At 51.1% G+C, this 21,878-nt stretch overlaps 10 protein-coding genes across 10 annotated transcripts; 4 read left to right on the forward strand and 6 right to left on the reverse strand.

The window, feature by feature from the left end:
• Nucleotides 1–1,302: 1,302 nt before the first annotated feature.
• HO173_008049 (uncharacterized protein) lies at nt 1,303–2,211 on the reverse strand (the record flags this gene model as incomplete). Its single annotated transcript, XM_037309949.1, has 1 exon — nt 1,303–2,211. One exon carries the CDS (start codon nt 2,209–2,211, stop codon nt 1,303–1,305), a length of 909 nt encoding a protein of 302 aa, XP_037163246.1.
• A 1,419-nt stretch (nt 2,212–3,630) lies between these two features.
• HO173_008050 (uncharacterized protein) lies at nt 3,631–4,951 on the forward strand (the record flags this gene model as incomplete). Its single annotated transcript, XM_037309950.1, has 2 exons — nt 3,631–4,785; nt 4,931–4,951. The coding sequence occupies 2 exons, from the start codon at nt 3,631–3,633 to the stop codon at nt 4,949–4,951; spliced, it is 1,176 nt and encodes a 391-aa protein (XP_037163247.1).
• A 492-nt stretch (nt 4,952–5,443) lies between these two features.
• Nucleotides 5,444–6,059, forward strand: HO173_008051 (uncharacterized protein; the record flags this gene model as incomplete). Its single annotated transcript, XM_037309951.1, has 2 exons — nt 5,444–5,638; nt 5,775–6,059. 2 exons carry the CDS (start codon nt 5,444–5,446, stop codon nt 6,057–6,059), a joined length of 480 nt encoding a protein of 159 aa, XP_037163248.1.
• Nucleotides 6,060–6,627: 568 nt separating this feature from the next.
• Nucleotides 6,628–8,296, reverse strand: HO173_008052 (uncharacterized protein; the record flags this gene model as incomplete). Its single annotated transcript, XM_037309952.1, has 5 exons — nt 6,628–6,986; nt 7,060–7,131; nt 7,184–7,370; nt 7,426–7,785; nt 7,844–8,296. 5 exons carry the CDS (start codon nt 8,294–8,296, stop codon nt 6,628–6,630), a joined length of 1,431 nt encoding a protein of 476 aa, XP_037163249.1.
• Nucleotides 8,297–10,035: 1,739 nt separating this feature from the next.
• HO173_008053 (uncharacterized protein) lies at nt 10,036–11,785 on the reverse strand (the record flags this gene model as incomplete). The annotated part of the gene is made up of 2 exons (XM_037309953.1): nt 10,036–10,762; nt 11,640–11,785. The coding sequence occupies 2 exons, from the start codon at nt 11,783–11,785 to the stop codon at nt 10,036–10,038; spliced, it is 873 nt and encodes a 290-aa protein (XP_037163250.1).
• Nucleotides 11,786–11,925: 140 nt separating this feature from the next.
• On the reverse strand, nt 11,926–12,509 carry HO173_008054 (uncharacterized protein; the record flags this gene model as incomplete). The annotated part of the gene is made up of 3 exons (XM_037309954.1): nt 11,926–12,093; nt 12,159–12,281; nt 12,336–12,509. The coding sequence occupies 3 exons, from the start codon at nt 12,507–12,509 to the stop codon at nt 11,926–11,928; spliced, it is 465 nt and encodes a 154-aa protein (XP_037163251.1).
• A 3,675-nt stretch (nt 12,510–16,184) lies between these two features.
• Nucleotides 16,185–16,709, reverse strand: HO173_008055 (uncharacterized protein; the record flags this gene model as incomplete). The annotated part of the gene is made up of 2 exons (XM_037309955.1): nt 16,185–16,467; nt 16,528–16,709. 2 exons carry the CDS (start codon nt 16,707–16,709, stop codon nt 16,185–16,187), a joined length of 465 nt encoding a protein of 154 aa, XP_037163252.1.
• Nucleotides 16,710–17,285: 576 nt separating this feature from the next.
• Nucleotides 17,286–18,517, forward strand: HO173_008056 (uncharacterized protein; the record flags this gene model as incomplete). The annotated part of the gene is made up of 3 exons (XM_037309956.1): nt 17,286–17,876; nt 17,934–18,099; nt 18,153–18,517. The coding sequence occupies 3 exons, from the start codon at nt 17,286–17,288 to the stop codon at nt 18,515–18,517; spliced, it is 1,122 nt and encodes a 373-aa protein (XP_037163253.1).
• A 656-nt stretch (nt 18,518–19,173) lies between these two features.
• Nucleotides 19,174–19,395, forward strand: HO173_008057 (uncharacterized protein; the record flags this gene model as incomplete). The annotated part of the gene is made up of 1 exon (XM_037309957.1): nt 19,174–19,395. The coding sequence occupies one exon, from the start codon at nt 19,174–19,176 to the stop codon at nt 19,393–19,395; it is 222 nt and encodes a 73-aa protein (XP_037163254.1).
• Nucleotides 19,396–20,910: 1,515 nt separating this feature from the next.
• On the reverse strand, nt 20,911–21,204 carry HO173_008058 (uncharacterized protein; the record flags this gene model as incomplete). Its single annotated transcript, XM_037309958.1, has 1 exon — nt 20,911–21,204. The coding sequence occupies one exon, from the start codon at nt 21,202–21,204 to the stop codon at nt 20,911–20,913; it is 294 nt and encodes a 97-aa protein (XP_037163255.1).
• Nucleotides 21,205–21,878: the final 674 nt, after the last annotated feature.

A 21,878-nucleotide genomic window follows, 5' to 3' on the forward strand; every position in this document is an offset into this window, starting at 1 on the left:
GCAGTGTCCCTGGCTGGGACGATGTTCGATCGCAGGGACTCAGCAGGGTGGACCGTGGCGCAGAAGCAGGAGTGTTTTCAATTCCTTCAGAACGCTCTACTTCAGCACAGAGGCGAAGGAGTAGATATCGAAGGAGATACGGGCGGCGCGAGACAATTTGGGATCTGGTGGGATGGGAATGGGGCGTGTTGAACACAGACCGTCTTGGCGTGCAGATGGAGGAAAATCCTCGTCAGAACAGCATATCTGCTCTTTGACATGGGAACATAATTTCCACAACCGAGGGGCCGCATCTTACATGGAATAGACGAGCAATGAGACTCTTCCCGTGGCTGACTCGGTTTCAGATAGGCGAACACAGCCATTTCATTAGCATGCCTAGAGTCTATCCATCCATCCTTGCAACCGATTCAATCACAGAAGCCAAAGGCGCGGATATCTTTTTCGAGCAAGCTGGACCGCACACACTGGCGAAGAGCTTCGGCCTGCGTCGAACGGGGAGGTACGATTTCTGCCATCGGTGATCTCAGTGGAGAGCGGGATGACGCCGATAGGAGAATCGACACGAATGTGCTCGTCGTTGCGACGGGATGGCACACCCGAGGGCATTGGGAACGGGGCCGAAAGATCGCTTGGAGGAAGCTGTGGAACTTTACCAGCAGAAGGGGTTTCACCCGATTGTTGATCAAGTTTTTTTACTCGAGACCAGGCGGAATGAGGCTTTGGGATGTGTAGCCGCAGGTGGTTGGTTTTGGCAAGGGTGGGGTGGAAGTCGGCTGGGAGCTATACGGCACGTAAGTCGGTAGGTAACCTGATTTTCTCGGTACCACTGCGGTGACGCTTGTTACTCACGCATCGATGAGAATGGTGATGAATGCCATCAACGGAGGGATCAGGTCATCACAGCTCAGTGTCAAGTAGCAGGGTCATTTAACGAGGTCTACAGTATACTGAACAGCACTGTCACTGACACTATTTTCTAGCTAGAAAGAAGATAACGTATCTTCAGAAGATTGAAAGATTCTCTTGCCACGACATTCAATGATTTCGTTAGAGCGGCGACAGAGCTGTCGTACGATATATTCGATTCGCGGCAGTAGGGTGGGAGTACTTTTAGATTGTAACCCGTTGTCGGCACGATTAAACTGTTCCAATCCAAACCGAAGTTCTCGCAGATGGGATTGCACACTTCATGATGCTCAGGTTCCATACATAGTCAGATACCTCAAGCCTGTCCTTTGATCTCGACGTCGTTTGTTTCCTGATCTGCAGCTTCGGCGCCGGCCTCATGTATACGCTGTGCTATATTTCATTCTTGCTGTGTTTGCTGAGCCACAGTCCTACCTCGAGAGCAAGCTTGCCCGGTTGATCATACTGAACCAAATGCCCTGCTTCTTCAATGATGACCAGATGCTCCGCGTTCAGTGCCTTCTTCAACCTTTGAGCTGTTTCGACCGGTATCCAAGCATCCTCTAGCCCCCAAATAATCTTGGTTGGTGATAGACCTCCGACACGAGCATACTCGTTCTCAAGTACACCAGCGTCCCGGTAATGAGCCTGTACCATTTCTTTCAGGAACTTGTCGGATCCTTGCATCCCACCCGCAAGCCAAGGGGCGCTTAGCATATCCTCAATTTCCTTGGGCAATGACTTGCATGTCGCACTTTTCACATAGGCTCGCACAAGGCCCTCAACGAGGTTTGCCGGAATGGCCGTGAAGACACCCTCGTTCTCGGCGACGAGTTTGAAAAATGGCAACCCAAACGGACCAATCGCCACAACGTCAATGAGACACAAACTCGCAAATTTTATACCATGATCCAGAAGCAGGCGTAAGGAGACCAGGCCGCCGTTGTCATGGGACACCACGTGAGGTGGACTCGCCATGTCCCAGTGTTTGAAGAGAGCAGCGGTCGCTTCGGCACGAAGGACGAGAGATGCATCTAGGTCGACTTTGTCACGATCCGCTGCATCCACCAAGCGGCGGTATGGGGGTGAAATGCCAAAACCTGGATGGTCATAAAGATAGATATTATAGTGAGTGGAAAGACTTGTCGCCAAATCCTGCCACACAGCGCTGCTCCATGGCGTGCCGTGTATAAAGACGAGAGCTGGTGAGGTAGTCTTGCCCAAGCGCGTCCATCGAATGTGATATTCGTGAGTCGTGGTTTTATGAATGAAAGTTTGGTCCAGGCTGTGTTGGTGCACCATGATTGCACATCGACGTGACAGCGTGATGACAGCGTGATGAATGATTGCCAGACCCACAGAAATTGTGGCCTAGGGGACCTCGTGCTACCACCCCGCTAGGTGGGGCAACGGAACACCACGGAACCGCAAAACTCTAGCGGCTGCCTGCCTACTAGGGGGTTTCAGACCACTTTTTTTTTTTTGCTGTGGAATCGTGGAAAATATTCAGACTTTCAGCTATGACAAAATGGATTGGTCTGAACACCCCCACTACCAAATAGGCTTCTTTGGTGGATTTGTGATAAATCCGCTTAGTTATTGCCCGAGAAAACCGTGTAATCTTCCCCGTACCTAATCCTTAGGGTTAGGGTTAGGGGGGTTCCTGCGACGGCGTGGTAGGAAGGAAGGACGGTAGGAAGGACGGTAGAGCGGTAGGAAAGACGTAGACGTGTGGGAGGTGATAGCAATGGGAGGTAATAGTAGTAGTGGTAAGAAGGAAGGCCTTCTAATTGGATAGATTTGCTAAGAGATGTAGAATAATATCGACACGAGAAATCCACCAAATAGGCCGATTTTCTTCACCAATGCTACCCCAGGGTAGCATTGGTGGATGGCGTGGATTTTTCACGTTGTGGGAAAATGAGCGATTTGCCACCAACAGTTGGTGGCAAATCGCTGAAATTCCCACAACCTGAAAAATAAAAAAAGTGTGGTCTGAAACTCCCTACTGTGTGCTGGGCAATCATGGCTGAAACAATCACACTGTTCATCAGCTAAAGCGAAACATATCCCTTCCTGCAACCTTCGTTCCCACATCGCTGAGCGCCTGTGGCGTAGCCTGATCAAAGTTGCATTGCGGTCAAGATCACGATTCTCCGCAGCTTCTTACCTTCTCCATCCGCGGCGACCACGAGCACCAGTTTCGCAAGTCATCGAGGTGTGTATCGATCTATTTGAGTGTCAATAATACCCACTACGTCCTGCGAAAACAAAGATAGCCGTTTGGAACGGTAGATGCCAAGACGACGCCGGCAAAGACTGCCTTGCATGATTGACTAATCACCAAATGCAAAGGATGACTTCTAGGGTTCAACCCCGCAACTAAACCTTACTCTAAAGCCAACACGTTTGCTCCGAGTCCAGATGAATCTTTCAGATGCATGCCGTTCCCCTAAGATCGAGATCCCGCTCCATACCTTAGTACCTACTACTATTATTATTACACTTTAATTAGAATGGAGATCATGGCTGCCTCCCCACGTCCCCAGGACCCAGAATATGTAAGTAAGCAGATTTCGCGTTCGCTGAATAATTCATTCAACGCGTTCCGCCGAGCTATTCGAGCTACTTATAGATAGCTCTACTCGCATTGAAGCTTCTTAATCGTAACCTGCAGCTCAACCGTCCCCGCGTGCCCGTCAATCTCCAGCAGCAGCCAACATGTCGGACACTCACAACATTGTCATTTTAGGAGGCTCATACGCAGGACTAGGCGTTGCCCATGGCCTCCTCAAAGCTCTCCCGGGCCTCAAGACACAAACAGGCAAATCCTACAAAGTCACCATGATCACTAATAGCACCCACTTCTGGTTCTCGGTCGGCGCCCCCCGTGCCATGTTCATGCCCTATCCTAAAGACATTATGGACTCCTTCATTCCCATCGAAAAGGGTTTCAAGCAATATTCCTCGGAGCTTTTCGACTTCGTACATGCAGAGATCACAGGCGTGGAAATGGACAAGAAGATGGTGCTCTACAAATTGAAGAACGAGAAAGAAGAGGTGGCACCTACTACCAACACCATCTCCTTCGACAGCCTTGTTATTGCAACAGGCTCAAAAAGTCCTAGCCCACTCTATAGCTACCAGGGTTCGCACGTACCTACGCTCGACGCCTACAAAGACATCCAATCCCGCCTCTCCTCCGTCAAAAGCATAATGATAGTTGGCGGTGGCACAGCCGGCACAGAGACAGCTGGAGAAATCGGCCACCTTCACGGCAAACAGACCTCATCCCCCAAAGACATTACCATTCTCTCCGGCCACGAACGTCTCCTCAAAGGCCTTCGGCCTTCCATCGGCCAGCGTGCGCAAGAGTTCCTCCAAGGGATGGGTGTCAAGGTCGAGCACAACCTTCAACTCACAGATAGCAACGATCTTGGCAATGGCACCACCAAAGTCATTCTGAGTGATGGCTCAACCCGCACCGTCGACATGCTTCTCGTCGCTACCGGCCGCAAGCCCGCCTCTTCATATCTTCCTTCCTCCCTGCTCGACGATCAAGGTCGGGTAGTGTGCGACGCCTACACGCGCGTTCCTTCGCTCAAGAATGTGTGGGTGGCGGGTGATATGGCACAGAACTCTCCAGGTGGCATCATGTACATTAACTTCGCCGTACCTGTTACCGTTGGCAATATCGTCGCTGAACTTGGTGGGAAGGGTAAAGTAAAAGAATACAAGCCTCTGACAACGAAGGAGACGCAGTTTGTGCCGGTAGGACCAAATTATGGAGTCGGGGCGGCATTTGGATGGTGGATTCCTAGTGCGGTGGTGAGGATGGTGAAGGGAAAGACTATGTTCTTTCCGAACGCTATGAAGGTACGTATTTTCCGAGCCCAAACCCTCTTTTCGGAAACGAACTTCGAGCCTGAAGACGTGTCTGGGGAGTATTACTTTGCAGAGACGTTTTAAGGCTCGGAACCCCTCTTAAGATGGCACTGCTGATTGCCAAATCCCTATGCAGACTGTCATGGGCACTGCCTAATGCAGCTGGCAGAAATTTTCAAGCTCGTATATCTCCCTTGCTGTTGTTGCATTGTTGTCAATGGAAACGGGTCTATCGCGATTGCGTGAAAGTGTGGCGGCCTTCGATCTTCTAGCCATTTGGAGCCTGTCTTTGCGCGCTGTTTGCCTATACCCTGTTTCGTACGATAGTCATTCAATCAAAGCATTCTTCAATTCTATCAGTTATCCACTTTCTATACGCCCAGCTAGACAACTTCACGTCGACGTCCTGCCAACAGTAGTGACACCAATCTCTCCTTTAGTCGCTCGGTTAAAGTGTCAGAACGCTAGGAAAGTCATCTGGTGGCTTGGCATTCCAGGTGACGACATTGAAAGAGGAGGGTGACGAAATTTCGGCCTCTTGAATCACTCACTGAGACTACGTCCAGACTTCATTTGCTATATTTCTCCCAAATCCGTTGAGTCATTTTCTGCCATCGACAAAGCAGTCTTGATAATAATCATCTCCAGCATGGCATTCTTCCCAACCACTCCAGGTCTATCCTTCTACTCTATCCCCATCGCCTGGATCCTCTCCCTAGTCCCCCACGTCTTTGCAGTTAAAACCTACGAAGCAGCCAGTTCGAGAAAATTCGATAATACCCAACCGCGCAGCCTGACTAACACCGTCGCCTCTGATCAATCGCTGTCGAAGGCAACGAAGGACGTATGCCCGAATTTCCACACTGTCTCCCCCCTTTCCATTCAATCAGCGACTGCTCGAGGGAGCAAGATGAGCATGAGCACGTTGTAAATCCGTATGGTACGAACAAACAAAGCTAACTCCACCCCCCCTCCCCCAGACCATCATCCGCGCCGAAGGAGCCCAGCAAAACGGGTTCGAGAACCTCGGCATCTTCGCCGCTGGCGTCGTCGCGGGCAATGCCGCCGGCTTGGACGCGGGTTACCTGAATGCGCTGAGTATGGCGTATATCGCCAGCAGGGTCGTGTACAATCTTGTGTACATCAACAATACGACCCTGGCGGTGGCGAATGTCAGGTCGGTCGTCTATGTCGGCAGCTCGGCGTTGATATTCACGATGTATGTGAGCGCGGGGTTGAAGATGCGGGAGGTGGCGGGGGGTTAGGGGACGGTTGGAGGAGTGTTTGCGGGAGGAGGCGAGGTAGATATGGGGTTGTGCTGGGTGTGTGTACGAATACCTGCCACGTTGGCCGGATAGGGTACTGGAAATCGCCCTGTGTTCGGCACCAATTCTATCCCTGCGCTCCGGAGATTCTATCTATCCGACGTGAGAGGGGTTGTTTTTGCTGGCTTTAATGTGGTACTCATAGAAATCGATCTGCCTTGAATGGATCACTCACGTTTGCCACATACATGATATACCGTCCTGCAATAACGTGCAGTGGAAACGCCGACATCAACAAAGCTCCGCCAGGACCCAGCAATACCTTAGCGCCGTAAAGCTCGATTATCCGTTGTAGAAGAGAAAACTAGCCCGTCGAACCACCGATATCGTCGTCCTCATTCTACGATCTTAAATGTAGGACTGGTTCTCCGTGCTCAGAGGATCTTGGCCTTGCTTTTCCCAACCACGACTGCCTTTTCTGGTCCTCGCGTCGACCTCCTCTACATGAATTGCTCCATGTGCGAACGAAGCCAAGTACCGCCATCACGTATCCCCAACATAAACTGCACTATACGTAAAAGGCCATCCCCCCCGCCTCCGTGATCTTCTCGCCTCCGGATCCAACTCCAGCCTTCGCCAACGACGCTCCCAACCGAGCAGCCCTGCCCTTCTCCGTCCTCAGCTCGTGTTCCAGGTCGGCGACCTTGTCTCTGGCCTTTTTCAGCTCGCTGTGCTGGCTCTTCAGCTTCTGTTCCGCATCCTTCCTCGCTTTCATGTGGTACGCCAAGTCCGGCCTGGCCTTCCTCAACTCGCGAGCGTCTCGCTCTGCGGCCTGCAGCTGACCGTGTTGGCTACTCCATCTTCGGTCCGCTGACTCTTTTGCACGCGAGTGCTCTGCGACTTGCCGCTCTGCGGTGGCCAGGTCTGCTGTTAATTCGGTATTGCGCCTTGTTAGCTCGAGGATCTTGGGGTCTCGGACCGGAGATTCGGTGTTGTTGACTGGTCTGATGCCCGTTTGTTACCGCTGACGATTTGGGTCCTGTGGAGGATTCGGGCTCCGATTTGTTGGCTCCTGGACTATCAGCACGGCGAATCGAATAGATAAGAAGCCTTCAGGCACTCACCGGTCTGGCTACCTGAGCCGTCAGTTTCCGCCAACCTGACGGTCCTCTTCTTCTTCGACTGTTGACTTTGGCTCTCGCTAGGATCGGCTTTGGTGTCACTCTCTGGAGAGATCCTACGCTTCTTTGACAATGTTTCTGGAACAACCCTCATTGCTTTCTCAAACTCGTCGTCCGTCACAGCTTTGGCCTGTAAAATAAGCCCGGTCAGGTACCTCCCAAAATATTCGCAGGCAAGGACGTACCTCTTCCATCTTTGCCGTAATTTCCGCCTCATTGACGAAGTCGTAGACTTCTCTGATCAAAAGGCGCCACAAACGTCTCATCAGCTCAATAGTCAAAGACTTCCTCGGATTGGCGGCTTTGACTTTCTTCGCAAGTTCCAAGAAGAAGACGTGGTAGAGCGGCATGAGCTGAACTTCTGGAAGGATATACTCCCAATCATGGTTACCCAGAAGCACGACTCCCTTGTCTTTCTGCTCCTCGTTACTGAGTTGGCGAGGAAAGGACCAGAACTCTGCAGAGCTCTGGCGCGCCCTCTTGGCCTTGAAGGCCTCGGCATCGAGTCGTTTCTGCCAGTAAACCTCATACTTTGGAGAATGCGCCTGCTGAGCATAAGTATCCTATCAGGAGTGATCGAACGGCCTAGACTTGTTCGATTACCTGGCCAATCAGACGGCGCTTCTCGGGGTGGTCCGTTGGGTACAGCCTCCATATCTCGTCGATCCAGAAGAACTCCACCACGCTGCGGGTGATTGACTGACCGAGTTGTTCATTGTTCTTGTAGAACTGGGTCGTGAAACGAATGATGGTGTGTTTTCGCCCTTCCAGATGCTCCTTTGTGCATCTCAGAGGTCGGATGCGGGGGTCGAGTTGGTGGACGAATGATTGGTAGCCGGCCGTATCGTACATCGGTACATCCGACATGATGACGGCGATTGAATACAACCGACTCGCACAGTTCACCTGAGTGGGCAAGGAATCGCAAGACTTGGTATCGGTGATGTCGCGGAGAAGCTGGAAAGGTAGCGGCGAAGAGGACGCGGAATTTTCTTCAACACTCTCTTCGCGTAAACAGCCGCGGCATCGCGCTTCATCCTGCTGCAGTAAAACCATGCAATAGGAACAAAGTCTGCTCGGATGAAGCTTTGACCCTACAAGGGCACTCGGATGGGTTCGTATATTGCATCTTTGATGATGTCTTCTTTTCGCTATGTAGCGAGCCTGCCTTTTCTTACAGAAACAATCCAATCGTACAATAATATTAAGCTAATAACTATCAACAACAGCGCCTGCTTCTGCCACCTACCACGAATTTTGGATCCCTATCGATACCACCTTCGACGCCTACTGCCGGCCCCTGTGCACTTTCACTCCTTTCGCGGGCCATTTTCTGGCTTGTCATAGGATTTTGAATTGATTTGAAGCTAAGCAGAACATATGGCAGCGGGAGAAAGGTGCTAAACAATGTTTTAAAAGTTAAAACAACGTCAAACTTCAACGCGAACCTGGGAAGGGAGTCGAAGATGTTGCTTTGTTTCGGTCCGTAGCAGGCTTCGAAAGACGCATGCAGGGCTGTCCGTCACCGGACAGTAGCTACTTGATTCGGTATGCCTGCTTTTGCGGACGGAACTCACGAGGTGCTCTCGCCTGGTGGGTTTCGTGCTATGAGGATATCGTAGTGGTTTTGTTCTCAGTCTGGGTTGGGAATCGAGGCCATCCTGCCTGGTCGGATCTACGCTGGTATGTTCGGTGATTATGAATGGAACAGTTACTCTTCATGACTTGGGACTTCACGAGGAGAGAATATTATGCGTGCGTTCATTGGTAGCGAGGAAACCAGCAGCGCTGGATGGAGTGTCTATCTCTTCGTCAGGACGGAACACTGCACACGATGGAGAGCATCGCTGAGCGAAATAAGTAAAGACTGCGCAGATGGGACGTGATCTGTACCCACAGTGTCTGACAAAGCTATTGATTGCTATGTATGCTTCTTGCCTCTGCTTTCGTTTACTACCTGTATGTATGCAAGACAGACATCTACCACAAAGCCTAAATCTACTTCCCTCTCTCTCCACAGGGAAAATACCACCTTACCTTCTTTCCAATACGCGGAGACTTGACACACCCGACAGCATCTTCCCTCACCCGCGCCCACCGAACCGGCCAAATGACACGCACCATGTCGATCGGATATCGTATCAAACTATTTGTTTGCCAGACAGAAACCAAAGCAAAAAAACCCTTCGGACCGCATCGGTTATTTCATTTTCCCCGCTGGCATCCAGCCGGGCCCACTCACTCACTCACTCTTCCTACGAGTCGCGCCTCCGTCGCATGTGGTCTTGCCACTTGATCCGATTGTGTGGACCGTGATCGATGATTCGGTTCGGTAGGCGCGCCGTCTTTCGCGCGTGCGTGCGTGCGCGTTGGGGGATTGGGGGGGAAGGGCGTTGGGGGAAGGGGCCGGACTGGGAAGGGGAAGGGGAAGGGGGGGGAGGGGGGGAAGGGAAGGGGAAGGGGGTGCGGGTGGGTTTCCATGGGCAGGCATGGATGGAGTGGGTGGTGTTTGACGTCGCGCGTGTCGTTGAGCTTACATCCCTATGGCCTTTTTTTTGGCGGTGAGAGGGTTACCTCGAGGTGCTTGTCTGGAGCCAGCATGTCGGGTATCTCGATCTCCGTCCCCTCTCCTCCTCTGTTGCAGACCGACGGGCGATTTACCGACATGGAATAGACACTGCATGCTGCTCACTTGGCACACCGAGCATGACACATGGAGTCGGTAGCCAAATCATCTATGGCGTATCTACCCTCAGACAGCCCCCAGCCCCCGCCACGCCTCCAGCTCCGGCGCCCTACCGTCGCTTCCCGCCTTTCCGAGCCGTCGACGAGGCCGGTCCGCGTGGGCCTTTTGGTCCGCTTGGCTTCCTTTCGCGCTCCGTCGGCCGCCCCCTTTTTCGCAGTTTCTGGGCGTGTGTGCCTTTTTTTTCCGGTCCGTGGAGGTCGGCTTTCGGGGCTTTGGGTCGAGGGGCTGGGTTGATTGGTTGGTTGGCGGTGGTGACGAGGGCGGTCGGCGGCGCTGTGGCGTTCGAAGGGCATTTTTGGGCCTGGAGGTAGGCTGCGGCTTTGCGCTCGGCGAGGGCGGCGCGTTTGGTGGCGTCGGATGGGGCGGTGATGATGGTGTCGGGTGGGTTGCCGTCTGGGGCTTGTGGGTTCCAGGGTCGACCCGGGTTGGTCGGGGGCGAGGATTGCGCGGGCGGTGGAGGGGAAGGGCGAGGTGGTGGCGTTGGGGCCCCAGATGTGAGTGTTCGGCAACCGTTCCGTGGCCGGCTTTGAGGCTGTGGCTTTGTGGGGTTGGAGGGATTCGGGCGTGTTGCACTGTCAGATGGAGTAGCTGTTTGATAGATCGTCGGAAGGCTGGTGAGCGAATGGCTGGGGGTGAGAGGGATTTCTACAAGCCTGACTCCCTTTCCCTTCTCCGATCGTCCAGCTCCCAACCTCGAAATCCATCCCAGGACCCATTTTTGCGTCTGTTCGATGAAGTCTTCAAGGTGTTGCGAACCGCTCCTCCCGTCCCGACGACTGCCTTGGAAAATCCGTATGTCAGTCAGTCAGTCATGGCCTCGCACGCCTACCATGTGTGATGATGCGTCATTCCCCTTCTCCGAACATCCGCTCGCTTTTTCGCGATTCGTTAAACGAGCATCGGGCTTTCGGGGCTGGCATGGTGAGGTTGGGGGGGGGTACGACTTCACACACCTGATGCTCGTGGTTCCTGTTTACATTTCCACGTGAGGCGGCTACTTGAGTCATCGTCGGTGGAGAGCGAATCGAGGGTGGTGGTGCGTTTGTTCGCGCTGTTGAGATGTGTCGCACAGGGTTGGGGGAACACTGTTTGGAAACCCTTCCCCTCCCTCCCCGTACTCTAGATCAACCCTCCCTCCCTCCCCTTTACCACCGCGCCCGTGGGGAAGTTCGACATTGTCAATTTCTCACAAGGCTCCTCGAGCGAGCGGGATGGGTTGTGGTACGCGAAGACGGGGTGTGGCACCTCGGACGCTGCTCGGTCGGTATAAGTAGTGCGTGAGGGCTGCGATGACTTCGTTGCTCATGTTGGTCAGTGGTTGTTGGTGCGGGATCAGGGGTTGTTAGTGAGTGGCGGAGTGTGCGTTGAGGTGCGCGCGGTGATTGTTTAACGCTGCTGGGTCCGTGGCGGATGATGGTGGTTGTGGGAGGTCGATTTGGGTCGTTGAGACGATGGGTGTCTGCGGGGTTGTGTGCTGTGGGTCAGACGCTTGGGGTCGAGGGAGGTACGCTGCTGAGCTGGGGTGGGAGGGCAGGGAGCATGGATAAGGATTTTCGTACGATTTGGGATGTTGAGGACGAGTGAACCGACGACGGAATCGATGCGATGTGTTGGGAATTATATGGGACTGAAGCATGCATGGGGATAGATTACACAGTTTCGGGGATTCCGCGCCGGTGTCCCTGCGAAGCCGCAAAAAAATTTGCTAGGATAATCATACAAGACAGAAGATATTCTATTTCACATTCTTCGGCCGCCTTCTGATCCTGATGCCGATGATGCACCGCCGCAGCTTCCATGGCACAGGATCAAGCGTACGCGCTAACGGCACTTCCGATCTGCCCCAGCGCCCCACCCGTAGCGTCGTCAACGCTTTCTTTGTCCGCCTGGTCCATTGTGATGTTCTGCAGAGCGAGGGAGTAGTTCTAGACGGTCTGGGTTAGCCCACGGAGCGATATGGCGAGTCATGGAGGCAGGGAAGACTTGCGTTGTAGTTGTCTTCGAGGAAGGTCAGATTTCCATACATCGTCGTCTTTTGGTCGAACATGGCGAGCATCTCCTCTTTGGAGATCAGGTCGTTCATGAGTTTGGTCAAGGCGTTGGAGAACTGGGAAGACGCGGAGAGGATTTGTGAGTGTGTTGGGCTGTGTGTCAGGGTATGGTGATACTCACACTGGCGAAGGAGCTGGTCACGCTACTTTCGTCGCCGCCGTCCCCTGTGGGCGTCACTTGTCCGGCATTGATGACGAGGTCCGAAAGAGCTGAGTTGATCCCTGCAAGGTCTTGAGTGGCTTTCTAAATGATTGTGGTCAGTCCACCGTCCGTGTGAAGTTGGACAGTAGGTCTCACGGGAGCATAGTCCAGTCCGTTCAGAGCGGTGAGATCATTGACGTCGGTGTCGGCGTTGGTAGCCTGCTCCTCGAGATTCTCATTGCTGGCGACGATCTGGGCGAGGTTGACGGCGGCCGAGGCGAAGGCAAGCCAGAAGCAGAGGCAGAGGATGATAGATGTTTTGGAGAACATAATGTCTATGGTGTAGATATCGAGAGGTGACGATTGCGAGTGGAGCAGGGACACTTGGCTGGCAAAGCGAGAAGGTTTGGTAAAGACTGATGAATGATTGTTTGAGAAGAAGATGGTTGCAAGAAGTATGGGGTAGCAGGCTTTCTTTATAGTCTCTTTATGTTGGAGCACGGGGAGCTTCAAGAAGTGGCAGGACCAGACATCACTGACAGAAATTTACCTGGGCGCAGTGTAATCGGTCCTGTCCCTTTCGGTATCCATTCCCTCGACGCGATATCGTCCTCATCCCTTTCAGTATTCATATCATTTGGCTTTGGTTGTCGCGCATATTGGATTTCCAACGAGTTTAGCCAGTCGTTCGAAGAGGGTGAGATGACGCAGCGCGAATCACATGATAGATGCAAGTTGTAACCTACCGGATTCAGTCGCCTGCAGCGTTAGGGAGTCCACATCGGTCCACGACCTGGTTCTCCCACCTGTGAAGCTGTCAAAGCCAGCGCCGATCCTTTTTTTCCCAGACAAAAGAGAAGCTCATCAGATGATAGATTTCGCTGCACAAATAAGGGGTCAAAGGGAAAAGAGATGCGAGGTGCAAATCTGATGCAAAAGTGTCACACATGATGCAGAGAATGATTGGCATCAAGTGATAGAGAGTGAAGAGATGGGGGGCGCGTAACTGCGGGCTCAATTTGCAAAGAGATACAAGTAGTATGTTGTACCTAAGGTAAGGCTTGAATATGGCATGGACCAAATGTTCTTCATGCACTCCTCTCGGCCCGCGACTTAGTACCCTACTTATGTACCCGGAGCTAGCACGCCGCCCCTTTTCCCTAAAGCGGACCCCGGAATCTCTGGAAAGGGTTAGCCCGCGGCCCCGCAGTAGCTGCAAGTGCCGCTTTCGGCAGCCCTGCTCCAGAGAGGGCTAGTCACTAATTTGGGGAATTAGCTGAGGGGCTTCAATCAGGTTTGTTTGGCAGAAGAGCGTTATCTGTTTTCTAGGGTCAGCTTTGTGCCTGCATAGGTACATAACTCCCGTGCGGACTCTTATGCACTCGTACCTTACCTTGGGAACCACCAATGCAAAGCTAGCTCCGGGTACCTGAGCTGGTTTCCGCTGGCGCCTATATCCTCCGAACCCTCTCAAACCGGCCTCAACGTCTGCAAGCAGGAAAGATACTTGGACTCAAGTAAGGTACTTATGAATATGAGTACGAGGGTTTGTACTTCATTCTGTTTACGGAGAAGGTTTGATTACCCTAACTCTAATTCCTTAAACCCCCGCAGTCCCCTTTTCTCCATATCTTGGCTGTATGCATGCATTATCGACCTTGACATTCTAATATTATTCATCCAATCATTCGTCCGTTAAGAAATGAGCGACCGAAAAGAGGAGGGCAAAAAATTAAATTAAATTAAATCGAGAATTGCAGACAGGCGATGGGAAAATCGAAGGAAAACATCTTTCAATATCGATATGTGGCTGGGCAGGTAAGGCGGCGATATTTGTATTAAATTATGGAAGCTGTGGAAGAGAACGGAAGCCACCGAGAGGCGTACCTAAGCAAGGCACACGACTTTCAGGCTTGCTCCCCTTACTGATATACATTGTGATATCCTCCGCAGAGGCGAGGAGGAAGCCGTCGTCAACAAACCCTAGCACGTTACTATCACCGTCGCTGTCCTCCGAGGACGGAGTGCTGTAAGCGCGTCCGTGGTCATGTTGGGCGATAGATGCTACGCGACCTTAGCTCGGAGAAGAAGGAGGATGCATGTGATGAAGCGGTGTTTCAAGTAACGACTTCACGTACATGTGACCATGAAAACTGCTCCTGTCCACACTGGCAGACTTCGTCGACTTGGTCTCTTCAAACATCTCCACCAACCAATGCCTCCGTTGCGCCGATTTACCATAAGCAAGTGACTCCTTTCACTGAAAACTCTCATAGACTGGCTTTCTGCCAGGCTTCTTTCGTCTAGCGACACTTTCCTCTTCTTCACGCACCCCTGGATTGACAGCATAAATAAGAGTTAGTGGAACATCTACGAAGATGTTCTCCAAGTCGTAATCATCGCAGGGTTAGCTACCATTGTGGCACTGGGTACATTTGGTTATGGTGTGGGGTGAAGCTGGTCCCAGTGCTATCGATCAGATGCCAGGTTATGGCATGCCACAGGACCATACTCCATAACAATAGGCTGAGTATACTAGCCTGAATCTGATCTATGACGGTTCCCCGCCTCTTCATCTATCCTGCTGCCCCTACACCTCCTTCCGAATCTCCTTCCTTCCCTGCGTCTCCCTCCTTCCCTACGTCTCGCCCGCGATTATTCCCATTCTTGCTATAATCGTGGGACCCCCTTTACTCCACACGCCCAGCAACCCTCAGGATCCTCCCCTCTCGTTGGAAAAAGGTCACATCGTGTTTGAAGCCATGATGCTTATGTTCACAAAGGAGGTCCGCCACCCTACCGCTTGCTAGATCTATCATGCGGTGGACGGAGCACCCAGCCGTGCAGTTTCGCTTGACTGCATTGGTGGAACGCGACAAGGATTTCTCGTTTGGGAGGCTTCGTGACTTTTTCTTGCTCACTCTTTGAAGGCCCGTTCGTTGCTTGTTGTCTTCCTCCGCGTTTGCGCTGCCGTCCTCTCCCTTCCATACCCCGATACTGATCCTCTTTTCATCTTCACCGATGCTATCTGCATAAGCATCCTAGTCAGTGTAGATCGCGATATCTAGAGGCTGCGCGGTGGCTTGTGATGGTTCAGTTTATTTGGTGGGATGGCTTTGCATGTTCGTGACTCAGAAGCCGTGCGTCCTGTAATCTCGAAGGGCTTCTCACGGACACCAAATGGTGGAGAGCGGTATATATGTACATTTATTGAGCCATCAAAAACTGAGAAAGCAGAGGCCAAGGCGTGTTTGCAGTAGAAGTACTGCTACATAACAAGTGTTTATAAGAGGCATCGTTCACTGTGCTCACAGCAGCTTCAGTGGGTGTGGGATAAGAGAGCGATAAAGGATCAAAGTAACAGGGGAGCAAGTGTGAGGTGTGTCTCCAAGATCGCAGGATCTTTTTATAGAGATGGCATACAAATCGGAGGAGTTGGATCGCGGTGACGCGCTCGTTTTTCCGTAGCATATGTTGAGAGGGAAGCTCCCTTTTAGTCCGCCAAGCAAACGCAAACGGCGAAGCTATCCAACATCGACGACTAGCTCACGTTGGGTACGAGGGTGTGTGGAGGATCAATTATACCAAAATTTTGAAATCGAGCGACTGGGAAAACAATGTGGGCGGAATGGCTGGAGCCTAAGGGTTTCGACAGCGTGCATGGAGATGGAGAAGGTGTGAAAGCATGCTGAGTCGTGGTGTCCAGCATGAATTGTCGTGACCTTCAGGAGCCGTCAATAGACTGAACGGTACATTTGGGCTCACCGCGCCCTCGCAAGATTATAAACACAGCGAGTGAAGGCTACTGAAGTCGAACAAACGGGGCAGCCTGGGTTCTACGTGGTTGGTGAAGTCCATTCCGATGAGATGAAGTGATTTGGGGGTCAAGATGGCGCCAGGATGCTGTAAGTGATTACCACCGCGATCTTTGCTGTGTAGTGAAAATTTCTTCTCTGATTGTGCGCACGAGGCGGGATGTATATAAGTCACGGTCCGCCTGGAATTCTATCGACTGCTCTGCGAGTCGACCAGTTGAGACTGCTTTCGATGACCAGGCTTTAGGAAAGCTCCGACCGGCGAATTCAGAGCCACGAGGCGCACGACCCAATCAGGTGAGGTAAATTGGTCAAGGTCGGCAATCTGGAGCGTCGACAGAGCGTGGCATGTATGAATACCTTCAGCCCATCCTTCGCAGGTGTTGTTGAGTTGCAAGTTCCTCAAACTCTTGCCGTGACGGGTCGCGACTAGATTCATGCTCAGCTTCGAACATGTTGTAGAGTGATGCCATCTGAAAGATCCATGGTCAGTCCTTCCAAAAATTTGATAGCATATCCTAAAAGAGACGTACCGGAAATATTGGAGACGCTCCTTCGGAATTTGGTAGATAACGAGCCACAGGAGGGAACTGAGAGCTCTTAGTTGATCACGTCTTTGGCGAAATCCATTAAACTCGCCTCCAGGGCCCAGATCTAAGCCATCATCACCGAACCCGCCTAATTCCTCAGATATGTCAAGATCATCAGCTTTCATTGATACCGAAATGCTAGTGGTGAACTGCAATCCTTCCGTTCACGAAACCAAGAGGTTTTCCAAGAATAATAGACTATCCCAGTCGCGCTTCAGCACTGAGGAGAGATTTTTGTACAAAATAGGTAGCAAGGCAGCCTGGAGTTCCTTGCATGTCTGGCTGAGGCTGTTAAGGTATGAAGGGCGTTCAAGCTAACAGAAGGGTTAGTAGATGCACCTCACAAATTTTGTAGGCAGGTGGCACACGCGCGTGAGGCATTGTTACCCAACAATTCCCCAGGGACTGTTATGGGCCCCGGAGTTGTAGACCGCTCCAGCGAGTTTAGGCATTTACTCAATGCCATGTTCAAGAAGTTGAGGAGACGAAGCCAGAGTAGAAAGTTTAAGGGCGATTCAAAGATACGAGATTGGGTCTCTGCGCCCTCGAGCCTGCACGATGACCTCGCCAGAAAGGGTTTAGCGCGGATCAAAAGTCCCTGCCAGATCGTCAACACACAATGAAAATTCCTCTGTAGCCCACCATCAACTTTCTTCCACTTACCGCCTCCAAACATCACAACATTTCCACCAGCTCAGGCTATGGCGGGACACGCGGGCCCCCAGCTTCAACCCTCTATCATCCCAGTTCTCTACAACAGGGCTTTCCTCGAAAAACACAATATCGACATTACCGACTACGGCAAGCATTTCTGCACCGAAAATAGCAAGCAGGGAAAAGTCATAACCCGTCGCGATATCGAATGGTATTGGGAGGGAAATATTCGCGCCGAATTTGACACGGTGGACCCATCCCACAATCGACTTATCAGCCAGACAAAATGCCCCAAGTTCGAACTTTACTGGTTAGGAAAGACAGCGGTGGCGGCCCTTCAAGCCAAGAAGCTCCTTCACGAGCAGGAGGGACTCTGGCTTCTCAAGCCTAAGAGAAAAGAGATCAAGCACTTCAAAAGCGCCCTAATCCTGGGGAATGACACTGAGAGGTGGATCGTCCCAGATGTGTCCCTGATGGCCATCGGTGACATCTGCTTCACCACATTCGCGCACAATGTTCGGGCAGCCAATGTTGGCGACAATCTGAGTGACTCCATGTTGTTCCGGCTGTGGGGTACCTTAGTCAAGAAGGCGTATGACTTCGTGCCCAAAGAGGTACAGATTCAAAAGCTCAAAGAGGTACATTTTATTCCTTTGATTGATCCCTGCACGCACTATGTTGACTTTGATCTTTAGGCCTTTTCTATGCACCCTCCCACAACCGAAGCGGGTTTCGACGAGTTCTTTGAGACGTCGTCGAAGAAGCGCAAGACAGTACCCAGCTCAAGGGATGACAATTTCGGCGATGATTACTCAGTGGGCACCCAGAAAAGGCGACGTGTCAGCTTAGGAGAAGTCCATAGTAAGAGCCACTGTCTCCTATGGCGTTGACACATTTTCCTAATGAGTGCAAAGTCCGCAGATTCGACAAGGAGTCCACATTGGACCCCACCCTAAAGCCCATTTTAAAACACACCTACAAAACTTCTCTACGCGCCACCGCGGGTCCGAGTGCCAGTGCATCGCTCGGGTCCTCGACCAAAGATGACGGTGGTGAGAGCGGAGAGAAGAGGGTTGATCCGACGCAAAAGAAAATCCAGGCATTAGAAAAGAAGCTTGCGGAGCTAGAGGTGGCCAAGGATGAAGCTGAGCACAGATTTCAGTCCGAGAGGGGTATGAGGAGAGGGGCGGAGACAAAAATTGCATGGCTAGAAAAAGATCTCCATCAGTCAGAGGATCTTGTTGCCCAGCTTCGAAAGCGGTCTACAGAGAGTGTGTGACGTGTGGGGAATGGAAACGCTTGATTGATGTTGCAACTGCTATTTTGTTTGTGTCCGGAATGATAAAGATCGTAGGAGTAATGAAGCATGCAGACTTGGATGCCAGATGCAATTCTCTCATCTCCGGAGACAATCGCTTGACAGTAAGCCTTGAGCACCAGCAAAGTCGCTCCAACCTGTTCCATAGTGTCGTGGAATCTAAGTTGGTCATGAGGTTTGCGTGAGATTTCGCAGATAGTGTTTAGTTTCGATAACGGTAAAAAAAAAAGACCCCGAATGGAGTGGTGTGGTGGAAGTGTCGTGGCGCACAAGGCAGAGCCCCCCCATATTGGAGTTATTGACAGCGAAGTTTAACCTAAGGTAGCACATTTCAACTCGTACGATGAACCTTGAGTACATTTTTGACCTTAGCGTGATCTATTTGCCAATAAAACCGTGTAATATACGGGGATGGCCTTGTGCTGGGCTGAGTTGCTGAGTAATCTAAAAGTTCGGTAGTGAAGTAAAACAGTGAGAAAAGGGCGGGTTTTACTTAACTGAATTTTCTAGACCATACGGGCTGGTTATTCAAAAGCCGCTAATCTTAAATATCAAGCAAGTAAAGTTTTTCACTGAGGAATCGCGGATAAAACGCTAATTCTCAACACAGGTACAATATGGCTCTCCTAGACCACCATCAGCTTCAAATGATCAATCTCACGATGGCCTTCTTGTTTCGGTTACCGAACGGCGGCGAAACGGAAGAGCAACTCACCGTCATGACCGACGTTCTTAACAAGCTCGACATACATCCCTCTTGGGTTGCTAACAATGTTGTCCGTTTTTCTTCACGTTCGGAGTTGCTTGGTCACATCATCCCAATTATCGATATAACGTAACACTCCGAAGACTTAAGCAATGACTTCCGACCGTGCACCAAAGGACATGACCGAAAAGTATATCAGAATATGTGTCATCTTGGAGTCGAAGAGATCGAGCTTTGTTGGCGCGTTCAGGTCAAACACGAGTTCCCTTGAGGAAATTGAATAGGGACTTGAACGCCGTAAAAACAACTGGAACAGGTACGCCTACCTCTGATAATCCTTGGAGGACGGTCTATCAGGACTAATTACCGTAGGATAGACGGATCATCACAATCTCATCGACTTTTAAGGGGTATGAGCCTAAGACGAGCGCAAAGAGGAGCTGCGTCAACCCAGAGACGAAGTCGAAGATTCAGCCAGAAAAGCTTGACCTGGTTGCTTGGTAAAAATAAACTACGGAACAGGTAAGCCTAGCTGCACTGAACGCCATGGTTTTGTCATTTACTGACCAGGGGATTCTAAAGCTATGGCTGCGAAGAGATGATCAATGATGCCGTGGTTTCGACGAACGAGGGCCTCTTGAGTTGGTGAAGAATGAGCCATACTCTCGGAGTTTACCAAGGAATGGGCGAGGAAGCATGATCCACTTTACAGAGCCCAAGAGTGGGCCAGTAAGAATGAGCCGATGACCGGCGAGGCAACGCCGAAAGATCTTTTAGCGCCAGCAAGAACTCCTAGCTATGAGCATAGCCGAACAGTGTGAGTACTCTGAAAAGCATTTAGGCGGAATAATAGCTGACACGAGGTTCCTTAGCCCTCCCGGTCCCCTCCTCGATGTTCTTTGACCTTCCACATTGTCCCCCAAGATCTTAGCAACGACAATCAGATGCACGACAGCAATGGAGAGCCAGGTCAGCGGATAGAGGCACAGCAGATTCCTGCCACCGATGGCTCAAGCTGGTGCTGTTTTGTCGTGATTGGAAAAGAAGGATCTACACCTTACATTTGAGAACGAATATTTCGATGGATAGCAGGGGCTTGGGCTGGAACTTCTGCCTTTTGCATAGCGTAGACAGTTACTAAACTTGTGACTATGCCTGTACGTTGAGACAGATTGCTACATTCTTGTTCTTAGATAGAGGCAAGCTGAGCGCAGATATGTCGTCCAGTTTTTCTTATGTGTAGGACGTTCGATGAAGGACGCTTTAGTAAAAGCTTTTTACAACGACGTCTGTTGGCATCCCATCTTCTAACAGCCGATTCGTAATTGTACCCTGCGCTTTGCAACCCGAAAATCCTTTCTGATTCGTTTCTGATCCGTCGTAGTAGCTTTCGGCTGCTGGCTGAAGGCTCGGTCAATTGTGTCAGCGCTTCAACTCTACCCTGGAAAGATCAATGAGCGGCAAGCTTTTCTCATTACGCTTAGATAGTACTCACGAGCGACCCGCATGCAGGTACATAAGCCTACGTTCCTTTGTGCTTGCCCATTGATACGAATAGTTACAGACTGCCGGATTTCCTAGGGAGGGAAGATGTCGGCCGATGTGCATGTCTCCATTTTTTTTGTGGCAGCTACAATCACTTAGTCAATCAGGTAGTGTTCCTAGAGGTATTTTGTATCCATAAGACCCGTACCCTCGGTATTTTGAATTTGAAAATGCCAGCCGATGTAGTATATCTTCCTTCCTTGGTTCCTTTGTGTTCGTTGGCCTTGACGATGACTTTCTTGATGTCGAGGAGACCAAGCTGAAGAACTTCGATGAGATGTTTGGTGTTTTCAGGCGCAAGAAACTTGCTGTGCTCGCCGATCTCGATTCCGGCGGGGGCGGGGGGGGGGGGGGGGCGTGGAGAAACACGCCTAGTGATGTCTAAGAGATCCGCCATGGTGAAGCTGTGCGGCAAATTGTTCTGTTCTAGCAGGTTTGATTGTGATCAAAACGAAGCAAGGGTGTGGTTCCTGCTTGAATAGTCGTTGAAGGTGAGACTATTGTAAGTGGAGTGTGCTGTACGGGACTTGGCCCATCCAAAACAGTCCGTGCAATTCAGCCTTAGCCGCCATAACGTCAGGGATCGAGATCTAACTGCAAGATGGCCTGTGAACCAAGGTAGACTTCAAAAGAGTAAGTTGATGACTGACAGAAGTTGGAATGTTCGTGTTCTAATTGTTGCCATTTCTATGATGCATTATTGGTTTGTTATGACGACATTATTATAGATATATAATTTTAGTGGGGACCACTCACCGATCATGGGAGTTTTAGCTTAAATGATAAGGATTTGAAGGTTTAAGCGAACAATGATATTGTGAAGACTGAGACAGGCTTAGGGTAATTCCGAAGCGGTTCACTTCTCAGATCCGTTCGGACAGCTGAGGCCGGCTTAGGTTAACACTGAAGTGGTTCACTGTGGTTGCTCTCTGATCGGCCACTTTTTTTCCGCCAAGCCAAGCGAGGTCAATGGTTCGAGCATTGGGAGGACTTTGTTTTGTCCTTTCTTCTAAAGCATTTTCTGCCCTTCTGTCTTTTTCTACCAAGTGACAGCAGAAGCTACTATTAGAA

Source organism: Letharia columbiana (assembly GCF_014066305.1).
Source record: "Letharia columbiana isolate WasteWater2 chromosome Unknown Sc0000027_s0, whole genome shotgun sequence".
Taxonomy (NCBI): domain Eukaryota; kingdom Fungi; phylum Ascomycota; class Lecanoromycetes; order Lecanorales; family Parmeliaceae; genus Letharia; species Letharia columbiana.